Source organism: Eublepharis macularius, chromosome 1 (assembly GCF_028583425.1).
Source record: "Eublepharis macularius isolate TG4126 chromosome 1, MPM_Emac_v1.0, whole genome shotgun sequence".
NCBI classification, from domain to species: Eukaryota; Metazoa; Chordata; class Lepidosauria; order Squamata; family Eublepharidae; genus Eublepharis; species Eublepharis macularius.
Window position 1 is genome coordinate 8,565,585 of NC_072790.1, and position 12,472 is coordinate 8,578,056.

Genomic DNA, 12,472 nt, shown 5'->3' on the forward strand with positions numbered 1-12,472 from the left:
AGTTTTCAAACGGGTGCGGGCTAATAAACTGAGGCTTAATCCTGACAAGATGGTAGTACTTCTGGTGGGCAGGTCTGACCCAGGATTTAGGTGTCGTCTATCCTGGAGGGGGTCCATAGTTTGGGGGTGCTTTTGGACCTGGCCCAACTGCTGGATGAGCAGGTGGCAGCTGTGGCTGGAGTGCCTTCTGCCACAAAGCCGTGGCTTTGCCTGAGCAGGAGAGGTCTGGCCACTGTGGCACACAGCCTGGTGACATCTAGCTTAGACTACTGCCTTGCACTCTGGGCAGGGCTGCCCTTGAAAAGTCTCTGGAACCTTCAGTGGACACAGAATGCTGCAGGCAGGATGCTGACAGGAGTGGGTCGCAGGGAACATGTCGCTCCAGTCCTGGTTCATCTACAGTGGCTTACAGTTTATTTCTGGGCACAGTACAAGGTGCTGGTCCTGACATTTAAAGCACTCGATGGTGTGAGATGAACAGACCCGAAGAACCTACCTGGCCACTGCAGTCGTCTTTGGAGGTGCTGCTTTGGGTGCCCCCGTCTTCTGAAACCAGGCAGGTGGCAACCCAGCAGAGGACCTTCCAACTGGAGTACCAGAACTCTGGAGCTGCCTCCCCGGGGGGCTTCGCCTGCCCCCTTCCGTTGCCCGTCTTCTGCCAGTTCCAGTTGGCGTTCCCTCACTGATCCCTCCTCCCTCCCCTGTGTTGAACTGTTGTTTTTATGTTTTGTATTTATGTTTTAAATTGTTCTTATGGTGTATTTGTGTGCTGGCTTTAGTGGTTTTTAAGATTATTTTAATATCTATGTTTTAATGTGTCAGCCGCCTTGGTTGCCTGAACAAGGCAGAAAGGTCTAATAAAAATCCTGTTGCTCGTGTTCGTTCTTCTGTGCAGTCCCACATCGGGACAGCGCACGCGCAGGCCAGCCGTGGAGAGATTTCCTAGCTTAAAAAATCCGTTGAGAGGGGATGGTGATCAGCCGTGTTCTTTCTCGGCCAAATGGCTGTTGGGCTGAGCACTCCCTGACTTTCCAAGTTCTTCTTTTGCCACCAACCACAAAGGAGAAGTTACCACGGACTGAGCAACAAAACAAGAGGGATTCCTCCAGGGTACACAGTAAGCACCAGTATCAGATTTGAAAAACTCATTTCCTAAAGTGCAAACATGCAAGGGTGCTACAGGTACATCATCATCATTATCAATCCCACTTTCCGCCCACCTTCTCCCTGTCTACGGCCTCCACTTACCTTTGCTTGCTAGGTTCTGAATTCTCAAAAGGGGTATCTTAATTTTTCTTAATTCCATAATGAACGGAATCATTTCAAATTTTTGTGTTTTGCGAGGCTTGATTGTGCTGAGCGTGGATAAAGGCGGGGATTCACACAACTGGATGATGGGTTCTGTTACCGTTCTTTGGTTGCTGTGTGTGTGGTGGCCTCCCCAAATTATATATTTGGAGAGCAAAAGGTGGCTGGGAATGAGATTCCCTATTGGGAATGATCCCATATGAAACTAACAGAGCGTTACTGATTGCAGGTTTATTTTTACAAATATTTCCGGCCACAGGGTAGCCACAAGCCGCTTGGCTTTTAAATATTGTCTCTGCCAGTGATTTTTTTTCCAACTGGTGGCTGCTGTGTATGAACACGACCCTGGACTGACAGCAGCTCCTCTCCTTGTAGGGGGATGCTGGTTTAATACCTCGTATTTGTGAAGGACTGTTCAACCGAATCAATGAGAAAACGAGATGGAATGAAGCCTCTTTTCGTACAGAGGTCAGGTACGTTTGTGTAGCAACTGCACAGCTATAAACAGCCATCGCCTGCCTGGCCTTTTGCTGTCCTTATGTTGGCTGATCAGCTGGTTTGTTCAAGTGAAAGACAGAGGCCTCCCTGCCTCCCGAACAGAGAGAGAGGTATGCCGTATTCCAGAACTGGGATTAAAGGCAGGCCTTGGACCTGAGACCCGTTCATTTTCTCAGTTCTCAGTGAATTTCTTGTTGTGCTCCATCAGAGTGCCCTGAAGAGGCCACACACATGTCCTGTGCAGATGGCCTGTCTGTGTGGGGAAGGAGAGCAGGCTCACAGGCCCTGGACCCACCTCCGCACAATCCCAGAGTTGTCTGCATGGTGTAAATATGAGGAGGAGATGGGCTTTGATTGCTTCCCATCAGGTTCTACCCATAAAGTTTGGCTTACATAAACTACAATCACTTTCTCTAATCTGCCAGTTTGGTGTAGTGGGTGTTAAGTTGTCCTGAGTTGTCTATAAACAGAATGTTGTTGTTATTAAGTGGTCTGGCCAAGAATCAGCACTCTGCTGGTTCAGCTCCCATGACTGCCCTGAGCTCAGCAGGTGGCCTTGGGTCAGCCGCTCCTCTCAGCCCCAGCTCCCCAACTGTATTGTGGGGATAATACCAACACTGACTTTGGTTTTTTTTTAAATTTTTTTTATTGGATTAGAAATATTTTAATATCCATTACAATCAATCTCCTTTAAATATTCCAATTCTAACCCCCTCCCTTTCCCCCCCTTTTGTTGACTTCCAACAGTTTTCCAACCCCTTATCTATTTTCCCCTACTCATTTCAAACTTATTGTACCTATTAAACATATACTTTCACTCTCTTCTAAGCTTATCTATTATATCACAGTGCTATCTCTATTTCTCTTCCCGTTTAACTTAACAACTAAATAATACATTTCTGGCATATATTCTTCAATAATCATTTTAGTAGCCTATACTCTATCTTACTCATTCTGGTCTCGTCTATGGGACAAACAGTTTGTCCCTCTTTATACATAACTTTAAGTACATTATAAACATTGCATGCATTCACTATAAGTCAATCAATTTAACCCATACTCCATATATTATTCTTTGCTTCCTTCTATATATCTTATCTTCGTACTGTTTTAATTATCTAATTTCTCCATTATGCAACTCTGTCAGAGATAGTCAGTCACTTTAACCCATATACACATTCAGCATAGGTCAATCAATTTGACCCATATTTTGTATGCTACTGTATATTTCCCCCCCTTTGTTATATTCATTCATTTTAATTATATAAATTCTGCATGATACCATTATCTGCCAGCAATGAAATTAATTAGTTTCTATCCTTATAGATCTTATAATAACACCACTATTACTTAATACTATATATAGTAGTCAAATAAAATAATTGCTTAGAAATTTTCAATTGACTCTCCACCCCCCGGTATATTCACTTCTCTCTTCTTTTGTTGTATTTCAGTAATTTTCAAACTGCCACAGTTCTCCTCCCACCTCCCATTTTTTCACCAAGTACTGTTTCAGCTTCTCCCAATCCGTGTTAAACTGTCCTGGATCAAGGTCTCTCAGTTTTCTTGTCATTTTGTCCATCTCCGCCATGTACAGCAATTTGTAAATCCAATCCTCAATAGTTGGCACTTCTTGTACTTTCCACTTCTGCGCGTACAAAAGTCTGGCCGCTGCTGTCATATAAAATAGCAGTGTCCTGTATTGTGCTGGAATATCCTCCATTCCCAAATTCAGTAGCAGGAGTTCTGGGTTCTTATTAACTTGGAATTGTAAAATTTCACTTATTACTCTTATTATTTCTCCCCAGTACTGCCTAGCTACCTCACAAGTCCACCACATGTGATACAAAGATCCCTCATGCTTTTTACATTTCCAGCATTTGTTAGACATATTCAAATTCCCTAGCGCAATTTTCTTTGGTGTCAAATACCAACGATAAATCATTTTATAGACATTCTCTTTAATATTGGTACATGTCGTGATCTTCAACGTATTTTTCCACAAGTATTCCCACGCCTCCATTGTTATTTCTTTATTAAAGTTTATAGCCCACTTCACCATTTGCACTTTAACTGTCTCATCTACAGTGTACCATTTTAGCAACACCTTGTAGACCTTAGAAATTTCCTTTTTATCTTCTTGTAAAATTACTTCCTCTAATTCCGAGTTCTTATTCCATTCTTATTCCTCCCTTTGCACAGTCCGAGTTGTAAAGATCTCTAATCTGTCTATATTGAAACCAGTCATAATTTAAAGACAACTCTTCTTGCGTCTTTATTCTTAATTTAGAAAGGTCTGTTCGTGTTATTTCCTTGTATGTTAAACATTGTTGTTCATTGTCAACAGTTCTCGGGTCTATTACTTCGTAAGGAACCACCCAAGAGGGAGTTCCTTCCTGTAGGTAATTTCTATACTTCTTCCAAATTGTGAAGAGGCTTTTACGAATGTAATGGTGCAAGAACATAGAGTCTGCTTTTACTTTTTCATACCACAAATATGCATGCCATCCAAATAGTTTTTTGTATCCCTCTAAGGCCAGTAATTTGCGATTTTTCAAAGTCATCCAATCTTTCAACCACACCAAGCAGATTGCATCATAGTAAAGTCTTAGATTGGGCAGTTGCATTCCACCTCTCTCTCTTGCGTCCTATAATACTTTCATTTTCACCCGAGGCTTTCTGCCTGCCCAAACAAAGTCCGATATTTTCCTCTGCCATTTTTCAAACTGTTTAGAATCCCGAATGATTGGTATTGTCTGTAACAAAAACATCACTCTTGGCAACACATTCATCTTGACTACTGCAATTCTTCCCAACCATGACAAATTCAATCTATTCCATTTAATCAAATCTTTCTCTATTTGAGTCCACAATTTCTCATAGTTATTCTTGAATAGGTCTATATTTTTTGCAGTCAGTTCAATTCCCAAATATTTCACCTTACTTGTTACTTCACAATCTGTTATTTCCGTTAGTAACTGTTGTTTTTGTTTAGTCATATTTTTACATAGTATCTTGGACTTCTTTTTATTTACATAAAAACCTGCCAAATCTCCAAATTCTTTGATTTTTTCTATTACCTTTGACATATTCTCAATCCGATCTTCCACAATTAGCATTATATCATCTGCAAATGCTCTGACCTTATAGGAAAAGTCTTTTATTTTTATTCCACGGATCGCATTATCTTTTCGAATCTGTATCATCAGAATTTCCAAAACTAAAATGAACAACAGTGGAGACAACGGGCAACCTTGTCTTGTACCTTTACCAATAGTCAGTTTTTTGGTCAACTCGTCATTCACCACAATTGCTGCACTCTGGTCTCTGTAGATTTCTTTCACTGCTCTTATGAATCTTTCTCCCATTTGCAGCTGTTCCATAGTAGCAAACATAAAATCCCAGTTCAAATTGTCAAATGCTTTTTCAGCATCCACAAAGAAGAAACCAACCTCTTTGTCACAACGCTTGTCATAATATTCAATAGCATTTATAACTGTCCTTAGATTGTCTCTGATTTGTCTATTCGGTAAAAAACCAGCTTGTTCTTCTCCAATAACTTCGGATAACCATCCCTTTACTCTTTCTGCCAAGATCTTCGCAAAGATCTTATAGTCATTATTAAGTAAGGAAATTGGTCTATAATTTTTAACATTAGTCAAGTCTTGTCCTTCTTTGGGGATCAATGATATATTAGCTTCACTCCAAGTGTCTGGAATTCTTTGATCTCTCAAAACACCATTGATCACTTCTTTTAGGAATGGTACCAGTTCATTGACCATTATCTTATAAAATTTAGCTGTAAGTCCATCAGGTCCTGGCACCTTTCCCAAGTTTGTTGACTGAATTGCCTTTCTTATCTCCTCCTCTGTTACTTCACTATTCAATTTGTCTCTCCAATCTTCTGAAATTGCTGGAAGCTTCATTTCCCCCAAATATGTCGCTATTGAGTCTTTGTTCACTTCTTTTTTATCGTACAGTTTAGCATAAAATTTATAAAAAGCTCTACTAATAGCAGTCTGTTCCAAATATACTTTATTGTCCTCACATATTTTATTTATTGTCTTCTTCTCCTTTCTCTTCTTCAATTGCCATGCCAGGTATTTCCCAGGTTTGTTTGCACCTTCAAACGACTTTTGATTCATTCTCTTAAGGTTCCATTCCAGTTCTTTGTTGTTCATTGCCGTCAATTGCTCTTGAAGGATTTTAATATCCTGATAAATTTTCTTTTTCCCTGGTCTTTTCTTTAATTGTATTTCTTTGGCTTTTATTTTTTCCATAATCTCCTGTCTCTTCTCCTCTCTTTTTTTTCTGGTTCTTCCATTTAAGTCCATTAGTGTACCTCTAATTACTGCTTTGTAGGTGTCCCATACCTTATTGGTTGGTACTTCTCGATTCATGTTGTACTGTATGAAGAACTTAGTTTCCCTTCTCAACGTCTCCAAATTTTCTCCTTCTTGTAACAAGTCCTCATTTATTCTCCATCCTTTCCTCTTAGTTCTTTTCCCGAACTTCCACATAATTGGATTATGATCTGAGCCTACCATAGGCATTATTTCCACATCCTTAGTCCAAAGCACTAAGTCCTTTGAGGCCCAGATCATGTCGATTCGTGATAAAGTGGAGTGTCTTGCGGAGAAAAATGTATATTGTCTGCCTTTGGGATTCTGTATTCTCCATACATCTTCCAAAGTTTCCTGTTGCATTAACGCAAAAAAAGTCTTTGGTAATATTCCTCTTTTCTTTTGTGCAGTTGCTGATTTTTTATCCTGCTCCAAATTTGTGACTCCATTGAAGTCTCCTGCAAGAATTATCTGGTCATAAGAAAGTTCGTCTAATTGCTTCTTCAAATCCTCAAAAAAGCTCTCTTTTGCACCATTAGGTGCATAAATTCCAATCACCAACACTTTCTTTAAATTCCATGTACATTCCACTGCTAAAAATCTGGCTTCCACATCTCTAATCACTAACTTTGGCTGTAGCTCCTCTTTCAAATATAATACCACTCCCCTTTTTTTCTTTGTTGAGGCCGCTACAAAATCATTGCCCAGTTTGCTCGATTTAAGATATTTTACATCCTGTTTTCTAATATGAGTCTCTTGTAAACACAATATCACATTTCTGTTTTAATAGCCAGTGGAAAATACTTTTTCTCTTATTGGGTGAATTACGTCCATTTACATTCCACGATAAAACTTTACACTCCATATTCATGGCCTTGTTGTTGGTAAGTCCTTTTCATTGTCCCTCAAAAACTTTTCCATTTCAGTTTCAGATCTGATGCGCTTTTTCACTCCTCCAAACTCAAATGACAATCCTTCCGGCAATTCCCATCTGTACCTTATTTTCATGTCCTTCAAAATTTGGACTAAGGCTTTGTATTTTTTCCGGTCAAGCAACACCGATCTGGGTAACTCCTTCATGATAATAACCGTCTTGCCATCAACCTCCAATGGGTCTTGAAATTGCTTACTCACAATCATTTCTCTTATATTTCTAGTCGTAAATTGCACAATCACATCTCTTGGTAGCTTCCTCTGGGTCGCAAATCTTGAGTTTATGCGATACACCACATCTAGGATAGCCACAATTTCCTCCTCCTCCTTCCCCAGGTATTCAGCTAACACCTCAACAATTTGTTCTTGGGCTGTCTTTCCCTCTACCTCCAGCAAGCCACGAAACCTCAGCTGCTTCTCCATATACTTGCTCTCCGCAACAGCCATTCTTCCCCTCATCACCCTCATCTCCGTTCGTTGCGTATCTGAGAGATTCTCCACCACCTTCTCCACTACATTAACTTTTTGTTGTGCTGCTTGCAAATCATTCTGTATTGTTTCCATTCCCTTCTTAACTTCTGCCAGTTCATTTTTTACTGTCTCCTTAACCTCTTTAACCTCTTTCACCAACTCCTGTTTTGTCTCCTTCAGTTCCTTTAACATTTCCATAAATTTTTTGTCCAAATTCTCTATAGCCGTTTGCCACTCTTTCTTCGACATCGTGGGGCTTGACTTACCTCGCTCCCACGAGTCTGCTCGTTTCCTTAGCTCCGTGGCGCTTGGCTTAGTGTCCTTTTAGTTTAATTTGAATGTCCCGGTTTCATAGAGATAAAAAAAACGTTTAAAGAGTCCAAGATGTCGGGCGTCTTTTCTCTATGGTTTTTCTGTAGTTTTTGTAATCCAATATGGCTTACTTCCTCCTCTGCTGAAGTCGGGACCCTTCCCTTTTCAAAAATGGCGATTTCCTTCTTTCTGTCTTCGGGTAAGGGCCGTCTCTCTCCAGCAGCTCTATCCCTGTTACGCACTTCCTGTTTCCCGACTCTCCACAGCAGCTCTCGCGATGGTAGGAACTTTCTCACAGCCTGCTATCTCCTTGCAGCCACAGGTATGAAAAACAATAGTCCAATTTCTTTAATAACTTCGTTTAGCTTAGTCCTTTTTCTAATCTATTTCTTGCCGAGTCTTCCCCTACTTATAATCAATCTGTTGCAGTTTAAAAGTCCACTTTAATACTTCATTGCTTTAAGTAATCCGTCCCGTTTCAAGAGATAGTGATCTTTACCTTTTCAAACGTCTTTCTGGGTTGTAATCACTGTTTCAATCTCGGAATCTCCTTCACCTTCTTTTCCCCTGTTGAAGCTTGGGCATGTAGGTCTTATGCCAGCCGCACTGGCTCCAGGACTGCCGCAGAGATTTAAGCCGACCTGTCTTAGGGTGGGACCTCAAGGGTCGGGAGAGAGTCCGTTGCGCAGGACCCCCCCTCGCCCGAAATCAACGCGCCCTGAGGTACTTGAGCGTTCTATGCCTGTTCTCCGCCTGAGAACAGTTGGCCGCGAGCTTATTTGCCCTGCCGGCCACTGAAACGGCAGCCCAGTCAGCTCTGCACTTAGAGCTGTGTTAGACCTCCGTGGATCCCAAACCGGAAGTCACCAACACTGACTTTGTTCACTGCTTCAAGTGGGACACAAATCTCTCTACAAGAGCGGTATATAAGTGCAGTATTTTGCATTCTGAAACCCTTTCTTATTTCTTGGCAGAGGAGTAGCTGAGCAAGTGTTTTCTATATAAATCTACATAAAGTAGATTTTCAGAAGATACTAAATGCATGCTTTTGTCTCATGTGCTACAATGCCTGGTAATTCTTATGGTTGCCTGTGATTAAGATTGTGCAAAAGTGCAATTCTTCACCTAAGATGGATGGTGTCAGGGATAACACTCTGCGTATTGGTCTTTGTTATCAAAACTAACCTACCCTCAGGGTACAAGAGATCTGAGAAGTCCTAAGAGGGAAAGGGGTTGCGGGTTTAAAGTGAGATTCAGTGGAATACAAAATGAGAGAACGAGGGCAGGGCCGTGCAAGCCCAAGTTTTGAACCCAAGTCCAAGATTCCGTCCATTGAGCTGTCACATTTTTTAACGGGAGGTCTCCCCCCCTCCCCCCCCCTTCACTGACTCTCTGGCATTACAAGAGAGATTCATTTGTATGCATTTGGTTATTTGAAATATCTGGCAAAATCAAAGAGTCCAGTAGCACCTTTAAGACTAACCAATTTTATTTAGTCTTAAAGGTGCTACTGGACTCTTTTTGATTTTGCTACTACAGACTAACACGGCTAACTCCTCTTGAAATATCTGGATGATGGTTTGATATGAAGTGTCCTTGTTGTAGCTACTTGGAAATTTACAACGAACGTGTCAGAGACCTATTAAGGCGCAAATCTTCAAAAACAAATAACTTAAGAATCCGTGAGCATCCAAAAGAAGGCCCTTACGTAGAAGGTAAGACTCAAGTCTTCCGTTTATTGGTTATCTAGTTGTACGTTTAATTGGACGAATTTGTCTTGGTTGTAAATTGAAGGCCATTGTAAATGAAGTTATAAAAGTCTGTGACTCCTGTTTGGGTCTGCTAATTTGTGTGTAGTTTGTTCCAATTGCTATGAAAATTTAAAGATTTCTTCTGGTGTGTGATGCCCTACTAATTGATTTGAGATTAATGGTGGGTCTGACTTATAAATCAAAGATGCCCGTGATGGAAGAGTGCTTATTAGAATTTAATTGTCTTAATCCATCCCCTTCTGATGTATGCTGTGGCCTCTCGAGAGTACAGCATCTTTAGAAGATCGCAAACTCCTTTTCGGGATAAGCTTCCGTTCATTTGACGTGCTTTGAGATGTCTAGTGAAATAAATATGATGGAGTTAAGCTTGCCTCATGGCTTCCCTGGTATTGTACAGTAGCAAAAATGAGTCTGTTGTTCTTCAGATACATTCAGTGGTGTGTAGTGGTTAGAGTGTCAGGCTACGACCTGGGAGACCCCGGTCCAAATTCCCACTCGCCGTGGAAGCCTGGCTGGACCAGGCACACACACACACGCTCCCTAACCTGCCTCACAGGGTTCTTGTGAGGATAAAATGGAGAAGGATGTAAATAGGCCCCATTGGGGGGGAAAGTGGGCTATAAATGAAGGAAACAGATAGATAATACCTTTTATGGGATTGAAGTAAACTTATTTTGTTTGTATTTCCTCATTCAGACTTGTCTAAACACTTAGTACAAAATTATTGTGACGTAGAAGAACTCATGGAAGCAGGAAACATAAATCGGACGACCGCTGCGACTGGAATGAACGATGTCAGCAGTCGATCCCATGCTATTTTCACGATCAACTTCACTCAGGTGAGAGCAACAAAAGAAATTACTTAGCCAACTGTCGTAGGATCATGCAGCTGGAAGGGGCCTCACAGGTCATCTAGTCCAACTCCCTGCTCGGTGCACTAACAGCCTAAAGCAGGGGTCCGCAACCTTTTTGAGTCTGGGGGCACATCTGGAATTCCGGCATGGTGTGGTGGGCACAGCAACAAAATGGCTGCCACACAATGGCTGTTGCGGGAGACGGAGTCAGCCTCAAAGAGCTTCCCTGTCAGCTTCCCTTCAGTTGCACAGTGAAACCCTCGAGCTGCGGAAGCCGTTTCTGCCAAAGCAATCTCTTTAAAAATCTGCACAACCAATCAGTTCCCCAGTGGCCAATCAGAGGCCGTGCTTTGCAGAATTTCCTGTCTCACGTGATGGTCCAGTTTGGTGGAGCATTTACTTGAATTGTTTTAAAAGAAATGTGATGGCCGTTTATAGCAAGTTTAATGGCAGCAGGCTTGCCTCAGAGTGGGACGGAGATCTGTGAGCCTCGCGCAGAGCTTATTTTGGAAAACTGAGGCACGCCGTGGTCTTGAGCCTTTTTGCACATGACACCCTTAGTCACGGTGGCGGTAGTTTGTCTCGCTGTGTATTGGGGTGAGGTTTGAAGTGGAGTTTCTGCCTCACGTTTTTCAGCACTGGACTCTAGCTCTGAATCCAATTTCTGAGTCTCAGCTTTGACGGGGCCAAATGTTACGGTTGTCTCTGGGTCAGCCACAGTGATTTTCAGCCAGACGCCGTTTTATGAGTTCCCTGCTGTCAACACAACTCTGAGGTGCTGATCAGACCCTGCAGGCCTCAGGCTTGTGTTCCCAGTTGGATCTGGCAGAAAATCTTTGCAGCAGATCCAGAGGCAACCATTCCGCCCCTAAGGGCCAAAGTACAGAGATTACCGATTAAGTCTGTGAAGGTTTATATTTTTACTTGAAAGCAAACTCTGAGGCCTTTGTGTTTGATCTGCGCCTCGGTGCTGCGAGAGGAGAGAGAGGGTGCTTCAGGAACCAGAGAGCTATCCAAGGCCAGCTTGTTTGGCAACCTGTGTTGTGTAGTGGTCAAAGTGTCAGGCTAGGCCCAGATCCAGATCCTGACTGTGCCGTGAGACTCAGTGTTTGGCCTTGCCTCTCTGTCGCTCTCTCTCAGCCTAACCTACCTCACAGGGTTGTTGGGGAAGACGAGAACCACGTGCCCTCCCCTGAGCTTCTTGGAGGCAGGGTGATATGGTAGATCGTCTCACTTCGTCACTTTCTTAGTCTTTGTCCAGAGAAAGATAATTTGCACCTTCTCAAGGCATGCTGCTTTTTATTCCGTGGAGAGCTGGACTTGGGAGTCCGGCTCCCAGCACTTGACGGGGCGCCGCTTGCGCTGGTGCCGATGGTGTGGAGCCTAGGCACGGTCCTGGAGGCCTGCCAGACCTGCGTTCTTCCATCTCTGTCAGGTCAGGCAACTTGCTCCGTGTCTGGCTGCCCTCAACCCAGCTGCAGTGATCCTTGCGCCAGTCGCCTCCAGGCTGGATTACTGTAACTCGCTTTATGCTGGGCTGCCCTTGGGCCTGCTCCGGCAAGTGGTCCAATATGCAGCAGCATTTTTTCTAACTGGGACACCATTCCAGACACGTGTTACACCTGTTCTACGCCGGCTGCACTGGCTTCCAGTGGAATTCCGGATCCGGCTCAAGGTGTTGGTTTTAACCTTTAAGGCCCTTAGAGGACTGGGACTGACATACGTGCGGGACCATGTCTCACCCTCTGTTCCCCGGAGAATGCTCCGGTCAGCAGAAAAACAGCTGCTGGTGACCCCTGGCCCCAAGGAGATTTCGACGTGCCTCGACCAGGGCCAGGGCCTTTTTCACCTGGTGGAACTCTCTGTCTTTGGAGACCTGAACCCAGCAGGACTTGCTGTCGTTCCGTTGCACTTGTCAGACAGAGATGATCTGCCAGGCTTATGAGGGTTGAGGTGGGCGGGTTTTTTAACTGGTCTCCTG

The 12,472-nt window shown here is 43.0% G+C and overlaps 1 protein-coding gene across 4 annotated transcripts in view; it reads left to right on the forward strand.

The window, feature by feature from the left end:
* The window catches only part of KIF16B (kinesin family member 16B), a 155,689-nt gene that overhangs the window by 14,277 nt on the left and 128,940 nt on the right, over window positions 1-12,472 (forward strand). For all 4 annotated transcript variants that reach the window (XM_054970397.1, XM_054970407.1, XM_054970417.1 and 1 more), the window contains exons 5-7: window positions 1,684-1,781; window positions 9,471-9,580; window positions 10,334-10,476. In XM_054970397.1, the coding sequence (XP_054826372.1) occupies window positions 1,684-1,781; window positions 9,471-9,580; window positions 10,334-10,476 (351 nt within the window). The remainder of the gene's footprint in view (window positions 1-1,683; window positions 1,782-9,470; window positions 9,581-10,333; window positions 10,477-12,472) is intronic.